Below are 21,694 nucleotides of genomic sequence, written 5' to 3' on the forward strand. Positions count from 1 at the left end.
ACTCAATGGCTCGGAAGGAGCATTCTATAGCATCTTTACTTACTTTAATGTATAGTGCGTCGGTGGAAATAGATGTTACAATGTCTTCTTCTCCCTCAACAGTGACCAAACAGCCATCCATTATAAATTTCACCTTTTGATGGAGGGATGATGGGACCGCTCCGGCGGATTGGATCCAGGGTCTTCCCAAAAGGCAGTTATATGATTGTGTAATGTCCATGACTTGGAACTCAACATCGTATATGTAGGGACCCACTTCTAGGGGGATCTTGATTTTTCCCGTGACCTCTCGTCTTGTTCCATCGAATGCCCTTACTGTGGAATGGGAAGGCCTTAAGTAGGACAAATCCATCGGAATCCTGGAAAGTGTGGCCAAAGGCATGACGTTGAGTGTCGATCCATTGTCGATAAGCACATTTGGTATTATGTAACCCCTGCAACGGGTTGTGATATGCAATACTTTCACAGAGCCTCTACCATTGGGCGGTATTTCATCATCACTAAAAGAAATAAAATTATCCGCGTTTAAATTATTCACCCATCTGTCAAGCTTCTCAACGGATATATTGTTTGCCACGTAAGCTTGATTCAACACCTTTAACAAGGCGTTCCGGTGGGGTTCTAAATTTAACAGTAGAGATAATACCGAGACTCGTGCTAGCTGCTTGCTCAATTGTTCCACCACATTATACTCAATATGTTTGATAAACTTTAAGAATTCCCGTGCTTCTTTCTCATCCACCGGCTCTTTAGTTTTTTGTTGCTCGGGCAGAGTTTCGTGCTTAGTTTCAGCCTCATACATTGGTGCCTTTCCTTTTTATTTCAAATCACTATTCTTCTTCACAGGTTCGACTTCTTTCGAATAACATCTCCCACTGCGAGTGAAATGACCTACTTCTCCAACGTTTCCAGTTACAGCTTTGGATTTTTCGTCTTCAGGTATGATGATATTGACGTCGTATTTCCATGGTACTGCTTTATTATCCTTGTAGGGGAAAGGAGATGGTACTTCAATTATCAGTTTTGGTTTCACCAGTTCCTTCCTTGCATCGTAATAAATTACGAATGGTCGATCGACGCTATACGGAAAACCTGATGATTGATTGTCAGAGGCACATACTTCTCTCTCATTGGCCTCTCCTTCATTAATGATCTCAATCTCCTTATTATCTATCCGGTCTTGCAGTAACCTTTTAAATTCCTCACATGATTGAATGTTGTGCCCTACAATTCCATGAAAATCACAAAAAACTTGACATTCTTTTCTGAGATTATCGTCGGGGCGACAGAGTAATCCCTTCTTAACCAGTGCCTCCCAAATTTTCTGCAGAGGCGTCCTTATTTCTGAAACACATCTTCTGACTTGCCTTTTATCTTCTTTCCCTACTGTGCTCACATTTCCTTCGGTATGGTTAGGGAATGAGTTTCCAGTTGTACCGCCAGTACCATCAAATCGTAGAATACTAGCATCGACGAGTCCTTGAACTCTCCTTTTGAAGGCAAGGCAGTTTTTCGTAAAGTGTCCCTGGTTCCCGGTGTAGTACACACAACTAGCGTTTGGGTCGTACCATTTCGGGTATGGGGGCCTCAAGGGTGCCATATAATGCGGGGATATCAATTGCTTCTCCAAAAGTTTTAGGTACAGTTCCCCATATGACACAGGAATAGGGGTAAATTGCGGTCTCTCGAAATTGGGTTTTGCTGGTTTCTGCTCATTTTTGGGTTGACCTTGGGCGGGTATTATATTTTGTAGGAATATGGTGGTTGGTCTCAGGTTATTTGTAGTGTAAACGGGGTAAGAAGAATAAAGAGGCGATGTTTGATAGTAAGGGGTTTGAGGAGGATAATAGAAATTTGAAGGTGGATAATTTCGAGGTCGGGATTGGTTTGGATACGGACTCGGGGTACAGTAGTTTCCAATCCCCACCATATGGGCTTCTGGTTCTTTCTTCTTCATGGGCGCTACCCTTTTTGAACTTTCTTGACCTTCCATTCTACCACACTTGACGGTATTTTCTATAAGCTCACCGGATATTACAATATCCGCAAACTCCTTCGTGGCACTTCCTACTAGTTTGTCATAAAATGGCGTCTTTAAGGTGTTGATAAAGAGGACGGTTATCTCTGTTTTTGTTAGTAAGGGTTCCACTTGGGCTGAGACGTCCCTCCATCTCTGCGCATACTGTCTAAAAGTTTCTGACGGTTTTTTCTCCATCATTTGTAAAGTCATCCGATCAGGCACCATATCTGATAAATGTTTGTACTGCTCACAGAATGCCGACGCCAAGTCTTTCCAAGATCGGATCCTTTCCTTACTGAGTTGGTTGTACCACCGAAGAGCCGATCCTACTAAACTATCTTAAAAATAATGTACAAGTAGCTTATCTTCGTTCACGCAACCGGTCATTTTTTGACAAAACATGATAAGATGTGGTTTTGGACATCTTGTCCTATCGTACTTTTCGAAATCAGGCAACTTGAACTTCGGAGGCAGGATTAGGTCAAGTACCAAACTGAGTTCTTTAGCACTTACTGCAGAGAAGACTTCAGTGCCTTCTATTGCCTTAAGTCTTTCCTCCAAGCTCCTATACCTCTCTTGAGCCTCGTGATTATCTATTTTCAACTTGGCTATTTCGACCGGATCATCTAAATTTGGAACTACAGGATTGACAGGGGTTGCTCCGGGATTTGACAGAAATGTTCCTTGTCCTAGATGAGCAAATGGCATAGGTCGTTGTTCCAAGCCTATGGATTCCCCTTGAGTATACCCTCTTTGTGCTACGTGGGCATGCGGTGGAGTGAATCCTGGGGGATAGAGTAGATCCTGGTCATGATTAATTCTTGATTGAGGTTCCATACTGTCGGGGTTCTGCATGGGTCCTTTTCCTTTGACCAAAACTGATATCATCTCCATCACTCTAGCCATTTGATCCTTCTGTTCAAGTGATTCCTCTCGAGATCTTACTATCAAATCCCTCGCTTCTTGCTGTGACTTAGCCAGTTGTTCTTGTAATTCCCTCTGGACTCTTTCCATCCTTTCGATTCTTTCATTGAACTCAGCCTCCATTGCTCTAGCTTGTCGACGCGTTTTATACGAATGCCGTGGTTCTAGATTTGAAGTGTTGCAACTGCGAATTATATGATTCTAACCTTAGCGAATAATTATGGGATATGTATAATGAATGAATAAATGTACAATGAATGCCAATCATGAAAGAAATGCAAGAAATTGGTGTTGATTTCAAGATAGTCCCTATTTAGGCATTTCATTAATCAAAAGAGTATTACAAAGCGTTTTGGTCACTTGTGTAATTGACCTCTTCATCAGAAACCCGTTTTTGGCAACCAATCTCTAATCGACATTTTCCTAACAAGATGCCTAGTCGTTTGACTTTTGTCGATTCCCATGTTAATTGAAATAATTTTACCTAATTAGGGTCCTTTTTGTGAAAATCTAATGCATGTGATGAAATGCAATGCAAATGCAAGGGATGAATGCAAAAAGAAAGAGAGGCGTTAATTATGAATTCAACTCCATTAGAACAACTTTTCTAGAAAACAAATTTCTTTACATAAAACGGATTACATATGCAGCCTTGTCCTCATATTCCAAACGAAGACACCGATATTTTTCTTCATATCCGGATGTTATGGTCAAATCTTACGAATTTTTCAAAAGATGTCTCTATTATCTTTTTTCTGCTCGATCTAGATCGTGACCCGTTACTCATTTATCCCTACGATACTCGTTAGCTTCTTTAAGACATGACAGCTTGAATCCTCAGGCGATGGATCAAAGTCGTGTATTTCTTCATGAACTATCAGCCTTCTCTTGTTGTTTACTCGGACCATATTCAGACAACCGCGTTATAATCTACTTTATCAAGAAATTCGTTTTCTTATAACAAACTGTTCTATTTAGTAATCAAATATGAATCAACACCTTCTTTCTATGATGATGTAATGCAATGCAGTCATAACAAAACAAAACTCGTTGGTATATGAGAAATAAATAACAGAGAAAGTACCTATTCGGGTGACCACTAAATTTGGGCGTGGGTCTACCTAAGGGTGAGCTCCTAGGGTTCTCTATATGTGGTTCGGTTCTAGAGAAAGGGTACCTGAACCAGCAGATTCCTCAACCCTCACCCATTATAGGCTCATATGGATCAAGTTCGGCTCAGGGGAATACATTTCCCTATGCCCATGCGGAGGTGAAAACCTCACGAAGACATATGTACGGATGTATTCCGGAAGCGATCCCCTAGCCCATGCGGAGGTGAAAACCTCACGAAGGCATAGTTTCTCACTCCCACTTAAAAAGTGTGACCACAACGGTCATGCGATATGTAATGCGAGGGGACATAAAAACATAGAACTCAAAAAAATATGAATTAACATGATAAAAACCATAAAACCCACGAGATGCAATAAAAGTATCGTATGTTAAAAACCAAATTTTAAATTTTCAACAAAAAGACAGAAAATGATCAATTTTACGGCTTGACTCTCTTTGGTCCCTAGTGGAGTCGCCAAGCTGTCGAAACCATTTTTTGAAGGATGGGGTCGACTTTGCTTGGAAACAAAAATTAAAACGAGAGTCGCCACCAATCTTTATTTGGTGTGATCGGATCACCTTTGTTTTAATAAAACAATTTTAGTTTACTAAAACGGCATTTTGGTCTACGAATTCCAAGAGAACAAGTTCGGGAGTCGGTTACGTGCGAGGAAGGATTAGCGCCCCCGACACGCCCAAAAATTGGTACCGAATTGATTAGTTAGTGTCTTAATGTCGAAAATCAAAATCGGGAATGAATTTGAAATATGATCTTTTCTATCAATATCGATTTTAAATTTTTTGAATTAGCTCAAAACAATTTGTTTAAAGATTTTCTTATCTCGAGATATCGGAGCATCACATCCCGTAAGTTAGGACACAATACCATGAATTCTCGAGCATAGGTGTATCTTTAATTTTAATTAGAATTTCGTGTATTTTAAAACTCAAAAGGATACTTTGCCATTTAGAACCAATGAGAAAATCGAAACCCCGTAAGTTAGGGCACAATTTCTCGATGTTCTAAAACGCGAAACATTGCCTTATTTTAAAATTTTTGTTTTTAAGTAGTAGCAAATATGGTATTTGAACGACGTACATTATTTGTTTGGAATAAAAAAAATCAAGCGATCCAAGTCGGGCAAGTATATTGGGTTAATGTATGATATGATTTAAACTAGATAAAACAAAAAAATATAACATAGAGTACGTAATAACAACACAAATACAATATTATACAAGCAAATGGCAATAACAAAAATACGAATAAACTAATTATACCATACACAATGGCAATAATCACATGACATATGTAACTTGAATACTAATCATTAATAATCAAAGACAAGTGAATTAAAAATATTATAACGCAAATTAAAATGACTAAAATCTAAAACAAATTTTAAAAAAATAAGAAATGAATTTAAAATAAATAATGAGAAAAAAAATTTAATCAACAATGTACAAAACAATTTAAAAATAGAATATATGTACACATATATATAGTAGGTAAGGAATATAAAATAAATAATACATATAAAATAGACCAATATAAAATATATGCATAAAGCAAGTTAAAATAAATAATAAGAATTTAAACAAACAATACATTAAAATAAGTTGGAATAGATGTAAAGTAAATAACATATAAAATATTTTAAATAACACATAGGTGAAATATTATTTTTTTTTAAAAGTTAATAAATGGATTAAATAGATTTAGGACATGGTTGAAAACGAGTTAAAATTTGGGGTACAAAATTATAAATACTGGAAAGTTAATCAGGGACCTAATCAAAAACCAAACGAAATCTGAGGGTTAGAATTAAAAAAACAAAAGAAAATTGGAAATGGGGGCCGATTGAATGGAGTTGCGAATGAAAATGACTGATCGCATAAATATCCCTTTTAGGGAGAATTTACAACCCCCCACTACACTCACGGTACCTTTTCAAATGATTTTAAAAAGCTTTCCTACTTTTCTATTCTGCCGGTTCCTTTTTTTCAAGAAAAAAAAACCAAAAACTCTTTCTTTCCACCTTTTCATTTTCATTTCTCTGAAACAAACCTCTCTCTCACCAAGTTCAAGTGAGAAAGCTCCTATTTCGCCCTCCGAATACTCGTCCCCCTTTCTTTTCCATGGCCTAAACGAGAAACCTGAGGGGTTTCGTGGCTCTTTTGGATCGGGGAATCTCCGATGGTGGCGGGACGCGAAGAATAGGTAAGTTTTCAGCCCCTCTTTCGTTTTTATTTTTATTTTTAAAAAAGATTTAACACAGAAAATAAAATAAAAAAATCTAAAGAAAGAAAAAACTAAGAAAAGAAAATATGAAAACAACCTTTTTAGTTATCTTTTTGATTAATAATCTGTGTAATACAATCCCCTTTTTGTATTTGAAAACAAACCCCCTTTTGTTTATTGATTTGCAATAAATTTGAAAGGAAACTAAGAAGAAGTTAAAACGAAATGAAAACAAATAAAATGAAATCGAAGATCCACCTTTCTGTGTTTTTTCTCTTGATTGCTAGTCTCCTGGTATTACATTTTTACCAGGCTATATAGCCGAATACAAAAATATTTCTACTGTTTTTTCGTTTTTTGCTCTTGTGGCCTCTCTATCTTCGCGTTCTTGTCTCGTTTTTGCAGGTGAAATGGGTGACCAGACGCGTGCATGGAGGCATGTGACGTACGTGGGGAATGGTAGTGGTAGTGCGCAAGGTGGAAGACAGCATGGGAGAATGGGGATGGTGCTGGTGGCAGACAGCATGGGACTAGGGTTGGCTGCTGAAAATTCTTAAGATTAGTGGGCTGTTATTTGGGCTCTTTTTATTGTTTTAGATTTTGTTATTGTTTTATTTGTCTGGACCAAAAATTGGCCATTACACATATGACACCTTTAAAAATGGTTTTTTAAGAAATAATACATTATAAAAAAATAAAGTGAATTTTTTTAATAAAGAAAAAGTTGAAATGATAAATAATTAAATATTCTTTTGAATTGAAAAAGAGCACTTAACTTATAACAATAAACTTAATCTAAAAAAAATCTCAAAAATCATTAATACAAAATATACTTTATATTTGCATTTTGTACCAAATTCTTGTTAAAATAGATTAAGTTATCTTTGGCCATGATTAGCTGATTTCATGAATTATACCAAAAAAAAAAAGCTCACAATCTAACAAATTAGTACTCTATCAATAAGTGATGGATGCAATAGTAAAACAATTTATATTCTTAAGGAGAAAATACATGTTCAAATCTTGATAACTACATTAATATAGAAATTACGCATAATTATAAATTTAATTTTTAATATTTTTTTTAATTATTTTGGTTCTAATTCTATTGATAATAGGAATCAATAAGGGGTGGAAGTTGGTCAGAGATGTGATAGTCATCCTAACGGGCGAAAAGTTGTCGTGCTTCAGTGGTAAGAACAGTGGTGAGAGTGGCTGAAATATAGTAGAGGGGGAATGTTAGAAGGTTAAGGATTTGACTTCAATTTTGAGATTGTTCTCCCTTGGCCCTGTTAGAGAAGTGGGAAGATTTATATACATGGGACAGAAGGGATGTCACGTGTTGAGGCCTCACTAACGGCAATGTTGCATCTTGTCTCCTTACAGAGGCGGCAATGTGATTTTATAGATTAATTTGTTACATTATAGGGCGATTGGTAAAAAATGAGAATGAGATTATCCAGTGCAAGGTTTGTTCAAAGGTGGCTCCACGTTGGAGGTTTGCTCAATGTAAGGTTCATTCAGGAATGACACATGTAACCGTCTATGGCGGTGGTATAACAAATTTTTTTTATCATTTTAGCTCTCAACCTTTAAATTTTAATTAAATTTATTTATTTTTAATGGAAAAACTAACTTGAGCGTTACAATTTTAATAGCAATGACATGGTAGCCCTTATGTATTTCATGAAAATTCAAAAATATTATTTACAAATTTCATAAAATATTTTAGAAAATCCACTCAACAATGAAGTTGATGACCAAAAGTGACAAAAGAGATAAACATTATATGTTAAATTTATCGAAACACAAGTTATGACCTATTGATCAGGTGTTCGCATTCCTTAGAAATAGTTTAGATTCAGATTGTCGTTGTATAAGAAAAAGTTAAATTAATCATTACGTATAAAAAATTATATACTCTAAATGTATCAAATATTAACCTTAAAATGTTATACTTAAATAATAGTTAATAATTTAGTTAAGCATTTCTAATGCATAAAGTGAAAATATTATTTTATAAAGTAATATTAACAAATGATTTTTACACCTTGCTTGGACTAAAAGTAGCAAAGGAAAAGAAAGAGTGGAAAGTTAAAAAAATGATTAAATTTATCTTGTTTGGATAATTAAATTGTGACACCCCAAATTTTGGATTAGAAGTTTTGGGGTTTTAGGGTTAGGGTCATAGGGAAGGGCGTGTTATTGTGTTTAGCCGCGTGTTTAAATGTTAGAATGGATTTGTTGGTTTAGTGGTAGATTATGTGTGAGATGTGTTAGTGTATCTTAAGGTTCTAGGTTCAAGTCTTCAGGTGCACATTTTGAAGAGCCTTTTTTATTTAGTTTTATTTTTAGTTAGTAATTATAATTATTTATTATTTTTATCAAATGATTTTTATAATTTTTCTTTTCTTTCTCCTGAACATTCTCCTCCTCTTTTTCTCTCTGTTTCTTTTCTTTTTGGTTCTTTATTTTTCTTTTGAACGGTTTGCTTGGGGATTTTGGAGAGTCACCTCTTCATCGTCAAGTCGGTGCCGGAACGTCTTAGATCGCAAAACAGGTGTGGGTTTCCTATCTTCTTCTGTTTAATATGCGAATTCTTTTTCGACTTTGTGAAAAGTCGACATCGTGTGTGTGAGTGTTCGTAAGCCTGTTAATTTCGATGTCGTATTGTTGTCTAATGCTTAGAATCTGCATCTTTTCGCATATTTTCAAACTATCGATGGCTAGAGAGTGCTTTGTGGCTGAAAGCATGTTTTTCGATGCTATTTTAGAGTGGCTTCATGACCGCACAGGTGGACATATAAGTGGCCACACAGGCGTGTGCCGATACATACGGCCGTGTGCTTTTGGGAATTAGGGTTTTCGGATGATTTGGGCATCTCACGGCTGTGTCCCCCGGGCACACATTTTTTGAACTATTTTGTCTATCTATTTTCACAGGGCTATGTCCCCCGGGCACACTGGCGTGTGAGTTTGGGGATTAGAGTTTGAGTGATTTGGTGGCACCACGGCTGTGTGGCTAATTTAGAGATTTAGGGATTCCACACAAGCATGTGAGACCTTCACATGGTCGTGTCTGCCCTGTACTCTATTTTAGTGCAATTGGACAGAGAGTTACACGACATGTTCCCACGGCCATGTCCCTGGTTTACACGAGCATGTGCCTTAGTCACACGACCGTGTGCTCCTTTTAACACAGGCGTATGCCTCAACCACACAGTCGTGTGCCCCTCCTCATACGAGTGTTTGACCTCCCATACGGCCTAGGCATTTTCACACGGCCAGAGCACACGAGCGTGTGGCCTAAGACACTAAAATTTAGTTTGTGTGTGTTGTACGATCTGAAAATGTGTCTGTGTGTTTCAACCCTTGGCTAAGCCTTAGAAAGGGTAATTAAGACCTTGATTTGGGCTGCGGCTTATGTGATATCTGTAATTGTCGTGTGAGATGTTTGACTCTGAACCCGGTTAGCTGGGTGTGTGTGTGTGTGTGTGTGCATATCTATTTCTGTCTGATTGTCTGTGGATGTGCTCTTTGTTTTCTATGTTAATGTATATATACATGCACTTGCATAAAGTTTTGGGTGGGATTGCGAAGTTAAGGGGGTCTGAATCTGATCTGATCTGGCAGTTTTACTGCAACATATTCGTACAGTGATTTATCGCACTATATTGCATGTGCGTCAGCTTTGCTGCATACTATATTCTGATCTGGTAGTATAACTACAACAGGACTGTTCAGTGGATTGCCACATTGCACTGTACAGTACATACGCCAGCTCTGCTACGTATTAATATCTGAGTGGCTTGGTCAACATATATGGTGTCTAGGGTTGGATGGACTTACGAGGTCCTATATGGTGTGTTTCGGTTGGTTGAGCTTAAACAGCTCTTATGGGGTGTGATTGGGGGACAGAGAGGTGTGTCAGCTGGATGGGTGAGTTTTATTACTTGACTGCATTTCATACACATTTATATGTATGTTCTGGGTGCTTTACTATCTGACCTTACGCTGTCTGTCTGTTGTGATTTGGTGTGCTCAAATGTTGTGTTCTGTTGGGACGTTAGTTCCTAGTTTTCTTTTCTGAATCAGTGAATTCTATAAATCTGATGCGCTATTGAATTGATTTTTGTGATTTGTTTAATGTTTCCCTTTTAGGTACCTTTTCTAATTTCCAACGCTGGGCTTGGTATGCGGAGGTCTCAGACAGTTTCAGTGGAAAATAAACTATTAGTTGGTTCAACTTCTACTTTATTTTTCAGTTTTGAAATGTAAAGTTTTTAAAACTGTGGCACCAATTCCGATTTAAGTTTTATTCATTTTTATTTCGTTTATATATATTAACTTAACTGTAATTCTACTGATTGGATTTTAAATGATTAAATATTTCGATTCGACGTGACAACTTTTTTTTAATTATCTATGATCACTTCGGTGATCAATGTAACATCCGAGATTCAGTTTAAACTTCTAAGCCGGGTGTAGGATGTTACAAAAACTAATAAAAGTGAAGTAAAGTAAAGTAAAGTAATTTTAACAATTTTTGTTTAGATAATTCATAGAAAAGAAAGAATCAATTATAACGAACTTTTATAAATTATAACATTTTCATAAAATTATTTATAAAAGAAATAGAGGACAGAAAAGACTACATCTTAAAATTTTGTTCTACCTTCCTTTCCCTAGCTTTCCCCCAAAATTAGAGTAAATAAAAAATTTAACTTGTAAAGGAAAGCAGGAGATACTTAATTTCCCGTACTTTTCCTAGCTTATATTATTAAATCTATTCAAACAAAGGAAAGAATCACACTTTCCCTTACTTTCCATTCCTTTCCCCTCCAACTTCCAATTCAAACATAGGCTTTGAGACTCGTAAATAAAATTTTAGGGATCCAATTAAAGAATATTTATAGGCATTAGTTAATACTTATTTAATTATAGTTAATTTTCTTTGTAAGAGCTCCACCTGTGTTTCAGAAAATTAGATGTTATAGTTATAATTAAGCTTCGATTTTTTGGATGACTAACTTTGAAGTGGCGTCGGCTTTGGAACATCCGGCATCTCCTATTCCTTCTAAGTTGGAAAGGGTGACAAAGAAAGTAAAGAACGAGGATACTTTGACGGCCAATAAAAGAGGTGATGTGGTAAATGCATGGAGTTTGGTAGATGATATATATTAAAGTATTGCCGGAGGATGTCACTATTAATCAGGAGGAAAAGTATCCCGAGATTAGGTTTTCGTCTCAAGTGCATGATCTGATTGATAAATGTATGGAGAGAGTTTTGATAGTGTGGTTGCTTAGGAGAAACATTGGTTATAGAGCTCTAACGAATCGGCTATAGCTCTTTTGGTCGTCGGTTGGAAAAATACAACTTGTTAATCTGAAGAATGAGTATTATCTTGTTAAATTTTGTCACAATACAGATTATGAAAAGGCTTTATTGGATGGACCATGGACTATCTATGGAAGTTATCTTACAATTCAGCCATGGATCTTACGGTAATCCAAATTAACAAATAAATCGCATCCATCTCAAGTTCTTGCATGGGTCAGACTTCCTAGATTACCGTATCGGTACTAATGGAAAAGGTCTTTTCCATACACTTGCGAATGAAGTCAGGCGTATTGTGAAAATTTAATGAAGTCAGACTATAATACTATTGGAGGGAGAAGGGGTAAGTTCACACGTTTAGCAATTGTTGTTGATTTTAACAAACCATTAGATTATATCTTTAATAAAATTTAAAAATGTAATTTTATTTTTGTATATAAATTTAAGTATTTTATTGAAAAATATCTTAATTAAAATTTAAGGTTTTTATTTCACTAGAAACAAAATTAATTTTATTAAAATTTAATATAAAAGGTTGATACAGATAACTAATTTAGTAAATAATGTATTTCATAGTTTATTGTTGTTACTATTATAATTGAAAAGTTGTTATAAAGGATAAAAATAAAAATATAAAAAAAATCAGTTGTATAAATTGATATAGAGAATGATTATTACGAAGAGGAATAACCTTAAAATTTTGGTTTTTTTTTACGTTCTTTTTAATATATATTTATATTAAAAATAATTATTTAATTATCAATAGTTTTATGGCCTTTGATGGCACTCCTAACGACGAAGGTTTATTTAATTATTTAATTAACCTAACTAATTTGGGTCTTCTTTTTTTTTTGGGAAATAAGTTATATGTTAGGTTAAAAGTAATAAAATTTATTGATCCTTAACTTTATTTTCCAGCATTTAATGCTCTAACACATCAAATTTTGAAGCACATAAATGTTGTTTGAACCTATTTTATGCTAATGAAATATTCATGATATTAGTTAAGATATTAATTAATAATATTTAGTCATTTAGTTAATATTAAAAAACCTTTCACTTATTAAGTATATATTGATAAATTTAGTATTTCTTTCAAAACTTTATATGTATTAATATATTTATTAATAAATTCAACAATTAAATTATTAAATCATTAATAGTAATAATAGAAATAATAAAGAGCTAAACAAATATTATAGTAGGGTAAGTAACTCCATCCTCATATGTGTACATAAATGTGATTTACGGGAAGCCAAAGACAATATATAAGAAGGTGAGGAGTAGAGTGGAAGGAAATAGAGGATCAAAAAGTGGGGGTGTGCCATGTCGAGTATTTGTGAGTTGATTTTGAGGTTTATGGCGCTGCTGCTAACACTTGCGGCCGCCATAATTATCGGGGTAAACAAGCAGACCAAGTTCTTCCCTGTTCAGCTCAACCCAGCTTTCCCTCCTGTTGAGGTTGCTGCCCGTGTTAAGTGGCATTACCTGTCTGCCCTTGTGTAAGTTCAGTTAGTTCTTTACTACTATTATCCTTGTTATTATCATATTTGTTTCCATGCAAAGAAAAAGGGCAATCTAGTAGGGTTGAAATCCTTTCCACCATGCTCCAAAGTCACATATATACTTACAAGTTTCTAGTCATCTCTTGCTATATATATTACTTAACTCTCAAATCCTTGTCTCTTATAAGAATTAATCTATATGTACGTAAATGAATTTGTTGTCTTCATAGACATGTTTATCACCAATTTATGCAATCATATTTCGAAACAAAATTATTACACGTTTGGTTGATACTTTGGCTGCTTTTTTTGTTTTCTTTCATAATCATAGTTTTAAGACTAATGTTTATCGATTTGGTCATTTTGGTTCTCTGTTTCTGGATTATTTTGGTCTTCAACTTTCAAATTTTAGTTAAATTATTTTTTGTTGGACAAAAAAGCCAACTTTGAGATGGCAACCCATATTGTAGTTTGTGTACTTAATTACTGATGTGGATAATTTTTTAAAAAAATTATAATATTTTTAAAATTTTTTGAATTTTAAAATAGTTTTATGAAGTATAAGTGGAATGTCGCGCGAGTTATCACATTAGTGCTGAATTGAGCCGGTATTTTTTTCAACAAAAAACAATTTGACTAAACTTTAAAGATTAGGGGCCAAATTCATCTAAAAAATAGTGTCAAGGTAACAAATTGGATAAACATTATAGGCTAAGTTTATCATTATGCATACATAATTTTAATAAGGTAAAATTAGGTATAAGTCTCTATACTATTTGTAAATTTAGAATTTAGTCCCTATCTTTTATTTCTAAGAATTTAGTCTCTTTTTTTTTTAGATTTCAAAAGCCAAGTCTAACTGTTAATATTGTTAAAACTATTTGTTTAAATTTAGGTTTATTACAAAATCATTTTTTTAGTTACAATGCTATCAAACGAGTTTTTTTTTTTCAAAATGCCATATCAATAAATTTAACAATGTTATCAACTGAACCTAAATTTTAATATCTAAAAAGTAAAAAAGATAAATTTTTAGAAATAAAAGTATAAGCACTAAATTTTGAATTTGTGAAAGAATACAATGACGTCTGATATATTTTAATATTATAGAGAAAACAAATATTAAAAAGTAGAATTTGTAGTAAGCCCATACCTACGTCGCTATCAATGAGCCAGATTGGACAACTGTCTTGATCTTATTATTTTCCTAACCCAAGCCTAGGTTGGGTCAGTACCCATGTTACTTTTCAAAAAGATATTAAAACATTAAACTTTCTATTAATTTTATATTTATAATTAAATTTAAAATAAAAATATATATTTGTAGTAAAAAATAGGCTTGAATTTGGTAACTTTTCTTTCATTGAGGTAAACTAAGCAATTATACCCACATTGGTACTTGAACTTTTTTTTATCCATATTAGTCCTTGAGCTTAACAAATGTTTCCATATTGAGGTCTGAACTTAATGGTTTTGAAGGATTAATTTGGACAAATAAAAAGTTCAAGCACCAACATGAGGATAATTGGCAAGTTTAGAGCCTAACTTATTTGGTTGGAATATGTTTTGGCAGGTATTCCCTGGTGGCAAACATAACAGCAAGTTCATATGCAGCGCTTTCGACCCTGATTGTGTTGGCAACCAGAAATGGGGAAGCAGGGTTTGCCCAAGTTATCACTATCTTTGATGCAACGATTGTTGGGTTGCTGTTTTCAGCCAATGGGGCTGCCTTAGCTGTTGGTATCATTGGTTACAAAGGGAACTCTCATCTTCAATGGAACAAAGTTTGTAATGTTTTCGACAGTTTCTGTGACAGAGTTGCCATTTCCATTGTTCTGTCATTGGTCGCTTCTTTTGCGTTTATTGCTTTGGTTGCTTTAGCTGTTCTATCTTTGCAGAAGAGATTTGCAACTAGAACTTAGAAATAATATTATCATTTGATGTTTTTATTTGGTAGAGAAAATAAATTCTTTGTGGGAAACAAAAATTAAGAAAAAGCTTGTATGATTTGTTATTTTATTAATTATTACTATTTGGATTTTCTTTTATCTACTTTGGGTGGATTTTTATTTCTCATTTTTTATTATAAATAATTGGATGTTAAAATGAATTTCTCCTTTCTTTAACACATCATATCCAAAATGATTAAACTGACCAAAAAATCTGCTTAATACGATATTGATATTTTGAAAACTCGAACCAAACTTAAAATCTGGACCATAATTTAGAGACTTCTAGTGCAATTAACCCTAATAAAAATAGAAAGTCACAAGCTGCAATTTTACAAGAGAAAAAATGGATATATTACCATCAAATTCTCTAATGTTTGTTATTATTACAAATTATCATATAGCGTTTACATCAACCATAGAACCATTCACAGTTTCATTTTTTAACTCTGAAATGGAGAACCCATAACCTGAGAAATGTTTATGAGAGAAGACATAAAAATGGCACAATCATTTGAATAATAATACACTGAATCATATAATCAAATCCAATGACGATGATGGATCGAGATGATCGAGACATGATATGCAAATTCGAAGAATTCATCTCCGTTTTTACAGTTAACGAGCAGACCTTTAGAAGTCCGGAGCTCACCGGCTTCGGTTCTTCGATCATGATCTCATCACTGAGGGAGTTCTGGAGGGGCGATCGTCCGGGTGTTGTAAGATCTACAGTGACTGCATTTCTGTCCGATTATGTGGAAGTAAACCTCGGTAGTGTCGTCGCAGTCATTGCATAGAATCCAAACCTGCATTTCAATGGCATAATCAACTCGAATGACAAGGATCAAAAATAAAAACAGCAGATTATTAGACATGAACATGAACTGAAATTATGGACCTTCTTATATCGGTAATCCTCCGGCATTAGGGTCGCTTCAATCTGTCAAAAAGCAAGATAATTCTTTCATGAATCAGATTCGAGACGAAAACATTTACAGTTCAATGACCTTAAACTTGAAGAAACGTACCTCTTCGTCCATCCTCTTCCAGACTCGGGACATATCGATCACCGACTTTGAGCATATGGGACAGCAATATCTGAGCAAAAACCATGAATTTATATTATGAATGGAACTCAGATTGTGAGCAAACTAATTCAGGATTGGGATCGAGCTTTAAACAAACAAGAACAAACTGTTGCTTACTTGTCACGCTTTAGCATCTCATGGTAACATTCATAGTGCATCGTGTGACCGCATTTCATCACAGTCGTATCTTTCAACGAATCGAAGAGGTACTAGAGAAACAGAACAACCTATAATTAGCGAAGGAGAATAGTTCGAGATAAAAACAGAGAAAAATCGAAAGACCAACCTCGTAACATATGGGGCAGTGATGCTGCATCGAATTCTCCACACAAGTATGATTACCTCGCAAGGCAACAGAGTAACAAGACCCTATGCAGATGCAGATTATATGAATAGATACAACATAGAGCCGAAACCATGCCAAACACTAGCAGTTCGCAACTACGTTAATTGGATTTCAGGTGTATCCCCTAACCATGTCTAGATATGTTTTGGAACAAGATATTTCACGAAAAATGAAAAATCTAACCAAAGCCACCATAAAATAAGAAATGGGGATTGAATCTAAACTAAGAATAAGACCATCAAAATAATTAAGAAAGAAAAGATGAGATGTTTAAGTACATACCACACTTCTTGCAGTGAAAAAAATTCTCTCGGCCACCAACTCTATTTCCAAAACCATTCAATTAGGTACATTCACTTGCATTTGATTAGTTAAATAACAAAATAATAGCCATATGCATATTCGTAAATTGAAAGACAGAGAAAACTAACCTGCAGATCCCACAATCATCACAATGAAACTGCCCTTTCTCAGTCTGCGTTACATATAACAAAGATCAATAGTAATTAACTAAAATTATCAACTACTTCAAATTATATATGTGTCAGCTTACATCATCATCAAAGAAGTTGCAAATTTTACAGAAGTATTCTCCCATATTGACTCCGCAATTTGAACAAAGTTGAGCAACCTAGAGCAACATAAACCAACATCAAATTTGAGAACATAAAACAAGAACAAAAATGGGTATGTCTGTATCTAAAAAGTTACAAATCTGAAACAAACATACCGGCTGCTCTGTGTCACAAACCGAGCAAATAACCTTTAAAAAAATGGAGATTATTTACATTATAAACACCAAAAAAAGAGAAGAGAAAATGAAACTAAAGTGAAAAAGCTTGGTTTTTCAATGTCGTACTTGTTTAACATCTTTTCGAACAAGCTCGTGCCTGTCAAAAGGGTTACTTAACAGGTTCTGAAGCCAATACAATAAGTACCCAAATCAGCAAGTTGCATAAACAATCAAAAAATTACGAACTTTTCAACTTAAAACAGAGGGGGGAAAACAGGGGAATGTAAATGAAAAAGAAAGTACCACAGCTTCGTTATGGCAATGCCGACACGAGAAAACCTCGTTGCAACATGGAGCTCGAATCTTGCATCTCCTCCTATAATGTTGGCATCTAAAAAAAATCCAGAAAAACAAACAAATAAATTATATGTGGAAATGAATCTTTAAAAGAAAGAAAGAAGAGATACCCATATCCCATCTTCCCAAAATGGAGGCGTTGACTGGCTGAAGAGGCTTCCATCTCCATGAGTATTGGGGGTAGGAAAACAAAGAAAGATTTGGATTTACTATTTGGGTTTTCTATTTTCCAGATAAATCCAGAAAGAGGGAGGAGTTTCCCGATTACGAAAGGTGGGGTTAGTTTGGGTGGTTTGTCGTAATCCTCAAAAGAGGAAGAACCGAAACGAAGAGAAATGGAGGCCACCCCACCTTCAAGAAAAGGCCACTCATTTATGTACTTATATTATTTAATTCATCGCCATATGGAAAAGACAATAATTTAATGGGAGGAGATAGGATAAGGCAGATGATGGACGGTTTATTGATTTATAATTTCACTATTTATAATTGTTATAATCGTTTACATATAAAAAAAATTTTGAGTTTCGAAATTAAATTATATAATTTTACAATATTAAAATTTTATAAATTATAAAGAGGTTTAAATAGAAATTTTTCATTTTAAGGAGGACTAATACAAATTGTTAGGGTTGACAATAATTATTGACGTTCTAGGTGGTACAAAAAAAATGTCAATTTTCACTATAAGTGGTATAGAGAGTCGTAAAAATAAGATTTATTTAAGTTAGAAGAGTATTGGGATAAAATACATTTATAGTGAAAAAGGATTTAGAGAGCTCCATGATTGCCTTATTGATATAGTTTAATTTAGAATCAATTTAAGGTATGGTTCGGATGTGACTATCTTTAAGGTCAATAAGTTTGAGAAGTTGAAAACACTAAATGATTATCCTTAACATGATAATGCCCTTTTCGTGGTGGTGTGGAGTGTTCATGTACAGGTATAGGGGTATGGCACTAATATTATAACATCTTATGTATTTGCTAGTGATGCTACATTGGCTATGTTGGCAAGGTTGAGGTATTGGGTCATTGAGGACTCAAGTTTCGAGTTTTATCATGTGTAAATACTATAGAGAGATTCTCTCTTGAATCTACTTTGGGTTGGAATCTACCATAGTTGGCATTGTTCGAATATATTCTAGATTTCAATTCGATTGTGCTCTGTATTAATTTCATTCTAATTATAGTTACTTGGACATGTATTGTCTTCGTAATTTTTAAATTATATAATTATAGTCTTGATTTAAACAAAAGTTGTTAATTTATGTTGTTCCTAAAATGTTATATAACAAACATATTATCACATATATAATGTCACATTTGCTTATTATTTTCACTTAGCACCTACGTTATTCTAATTAATAGAGTTGATAGTTATTTTTTGAGCTAGAGCTAAAATTTCAAATTTCAAAAACTACACAGACTAAAAATAATCAAATTAGATAATTTGGACATAATTCACTACTTACACATAATATGAGATCATTAGCAAAATATGGCATAATAATTTAACTATTATCGTTTTTGGATCAGGACTCAATAATAATAGAGTTTGAGGTCTTATAAAGGTTTAAATAAGCCAAAGATCCCAGTACTTTTTTGAGATTTAAAATTTAGTCCTTATATTTCAAATTTGAAACATTGAATCCCTATTTTTTTTTTATTTAAAATCTTGATTACTCTGTCAATTTCGGTGTTAGAAGTGATGATCTGGTTATTATAAAAAAGTTAAAATAATTATTCTACCCTTCAATATTTATACATAAACAAATACAAAAAAATATTTTAAAAATTAAAAGTCTTTTTCATATTTTCAATAAAAATATAAAAAAATTACAAAAATGTAGAGTTGATAGATTTTCAATTTTTTTTAACCCAGCGAGCCGAATCACCAATTGATCTCTGTCTCTTTCTATTTTGGTTTTCTCAGGAAGGACCTCTGAAAAAATTCAAGACAAAGGAACAATTGTTAAAAGCTACTGCACTGTAAATTCTACCAAAACGCCAACGTTTAGTTCCATTCCTCGGCTTTAATTTTTATATAAATATGCTGTGAAGTGTGAACCACGGTGGGTATTGGGTTGGTGAATGGTTGTGGGTGTTGCTGATTTTCTTAATTGAAAATTTTGATTATTTTAATTTAAATCAATTCATTTTTATTTTTATTTTTAAAAAATTATAATAATATTTATATACATTATAATTAAATTTGCATAAAAATATTTTTTATATAAAATTATTTTGATTTAAAATAAAACAATTTATCCAAATTTGATTTAATATGGATACCCAAAGTACCATGGGTAAATAACACATTTTTTAAATTTTTGGAAATTTTTATATTTTTCATATTTTTAAAATTATTTAAAATAAAATTTTAAATTTTTTTAATTTTAAACTTTTCACGATTTTTATATTTTTATTAAAAATATGAAAAAAAACACTTTTAATTTTAAAACATTTTTAATTGTTTATGCACTTTTAAAGAGTAAGGATCAAATTGTCAAAAAAATTATAAATGTTTGAGGGCTAAAAAATTATTTTACCTTTTCTAGTGAAAAAATTGACAGAAGGACTAAAATTTTAAATTAAAAAAAATAAGGATTCAATATCTCAAAATTAAAAGATGAGGACTAAATTTTAAATTTAACCTTTTATAAAGTAAAGGTAGTGTTATTAATTAATATATCCAATTTGGTGTGATGACTTTGAGGGAAATGAATGAATGAAAAAGAGGGGCGCCGCAATGTGAGCGAATCATTTTCAGACTGTTAATTTTCCTTTTTCAGGCATTTTAACAAACATGTGCATGCGGTACACATCACATCATCTCAACCCTAAACTTTAAATGGAATAGTAAAAAGTTTTAAAGTATTTTTTTTATATTTCGAAATTAAATTATTCTTTTTTTATTTTTTAATTTTTGAATTTAAAAATTCAAGTTTAATTGTTAAATTGTAAAAATTTTATATTGAGATTAATTGATATGATATTTTGGAATAAAAATTTTCATTTTACAGCTATGTTAATCAATTGTTATCAGTAGAGGAGGTCGTGAGTTCGAATATGTTGAAACACATTATTTTTATATTTAAGGGTTGAGGAGAGACTATAGGTAGTTCTAGGCATTATATAAATAAAAGCATATATCTACCTTAACCAGTGGTCGAGGGGTTGATCATCACCTTGTGTATAGAGTAACTTTAAAATTCGTAGTCAACATCTACTCTTTAATGAACTTAAAGAATGCAAGAATTAGTTATTGGAACCAAATTTTAAATCTATAAAAAATATAAAAAAAATTAACAAAAAAATTTCATTTATAATCCAATTAAATTTACTTTTTTTTTAATTTGATTGATAGTTACGATAATGACTGATTTGAACAATATTTTAGAATGTAGCTATTGTGAGCATAATTGTTATTATTTGATACTTTGGGTTGTTGAAAAGAATATGTACGTTCAGAGAATTTGTCAAAATTTGATGGTTACTTAATATAGTTCACATCACCTAATTTTGTATTATTTGTTCATCAGTACAAAATTAATTGTTTCTTTCTTGTACGGTTTAAGTATGATTTATCATACTCTAATTTAAGTTTCTATTTTTAATTTTCTTAAGATGAAAGATGTGTGGTTTAATAAATTGAAAAATTAATGTATACGGTAAAATTGTTTAGTATATTAGTAAGATTTTTTTTTATAAGCGAAGATGTATGGTTTAATTAATTGAAAAATCAAATATTAAATATTAAATTTTATAAATATTGAATTTATATTATAAAATTATTCAATATATCAGATTATGAGGAGGGATTCACTTATACCGGTTAAAACTTAAGACTTTTTATATTATTAATATTTTATGCCCATTCACTTAGATAATGCAGGTCAAGTTTAGAATAAATTGAAAATTTCTAATTATTCTGTTGGATTGTTAAAATATTAATTATATAAAAAATTTAAAGAATGTAAAATCACTTAAGTTTTACACTGATGTATTTTTTAACACTTCATTCAAATAAACTTGTTAGAATAATTATCATCATCGGCCGAAAATTCGAATGA

General features: G+C 33.0%; 2 protein-coding genes across 2 annotated transcripts; one reads left to right on the forward strand and one right to left on the reverse strand.

The window, feature by feature from the left end:
* Nucleotides 1-12,835: 12,835 nt before the first annotated feature.
* LOC107949403 (CASP-like protein 1E1) lies at nucleotides 12,836-15,190 on the forward strand. Its single transcript, XM_016884089.2, has 2 exons — nucleotides 12,836-13,139; nucleotides 14,716-15,190. The coding sequence occupies exons 1-2, from the start codon at nucleotides 12,964-12,966 to the stop codon at nucleotides 15,062-15,064; spliced, it is 525 nt and encodes a 174-aa protein (XP_016739578.1). The 5' UTR covers nucleotides 12,836-12,963; the 3' UTR covers nucleotides 15,065-15,190.
* A 231-nt stretch (nucleotides 15,191-15,421) lies between these two features.
* On the reverse strand, nucleotides 15,422-18,096 carry LOC107949159 (E3 ubiquitin-protein ligase MIEL1). The gene is made up of 12 exons (XM_016883887.2): nucleotides 17,729-18,096; nucleotides 17,565-17,652; nucleotides 17,388-17,444; nucleotides 17,259-17,291; nucleotides 17,082-17,159; nucleotides 16,960-17,003; nucleotides 16,811-16,851; nucleotides 16,469-16,551; nucleotides 16,300-16,391; nucleotides 16,123-16,192; nucleotides 15,993-16,034; nucleotides 15,422-15,900 (listed from the first exon to the last, which is right to left on the reverse strand). Exons 1-12 carry the CDS (start codon nucleotides 17,785-17,787, stop codon nucleotides 15,775-15,777), a joined length of 813 nt encoding a protein of 270 aa, XP_016739376.1. The 5' UTR covers nucleotides 17,788-18,096; the 3' UTR covers nucleotides 15,422-15,774.
* Between the last annotated feature and the right edge of the window lie 3,598 nt (nucleotides 18,097-21,694).

This window comes from Gossypium hirsutum, chromosome A02 (assembly GCF_007990345.1).
Source record: "Gossypium hirsutum isolate 1008001.06 chromosome A02, Gossypium_hirsutum_v2.1, whole genome shotgun sequence".
Classification (NCBI taxonomy): Eukaryota; Viridiplantae; Streptophyta; class Magnoliopsida; order Malvales; family Malvaceae; genus Gossypium; species Gossypium hirsutum.

Excerpts from the sequence above, each read along its gene's own strand:
- LOC107949403 (XM_016884089.2), top strand. The coding sequence starts at position 12,964 with ATGTCGAGTATTTGTGAGTTGATTTTGAGGTTTATGGCGCTGCTGCTA. Across the intron at positions 13,140-14,715 it reads CATTACCTGTCTGCCCTTGT|GTATTCCCTGGTGGCAAACA; the intron begins GTAAGTTCAGTT and ends ATGTTTTGGCAG.
- LOC107949159 (XM_016883887.2), bottom strand. The coding sequence starts at position 17,787 with ATGGAGATGGAAGCCTCTTCAGCCAGTCAACGCCTCCATTTTGGGAAG. Across the intron at positions 16,193-16,299 it reads GAGATGCTAAAGCGTGACAA|ATATTGCTGTCCCATATGCT; the intron begins GTAAGCAACAGT and ends GTTTTTGCTCAG. Across the intron at positions 16,035-16,122 it reads GGAAGAGGATGGACGAAGAG|ATTGAAGCGACCCTAATGCC; the intron begins GTACGTTTCTTC and ends GCTTTTTGACAG.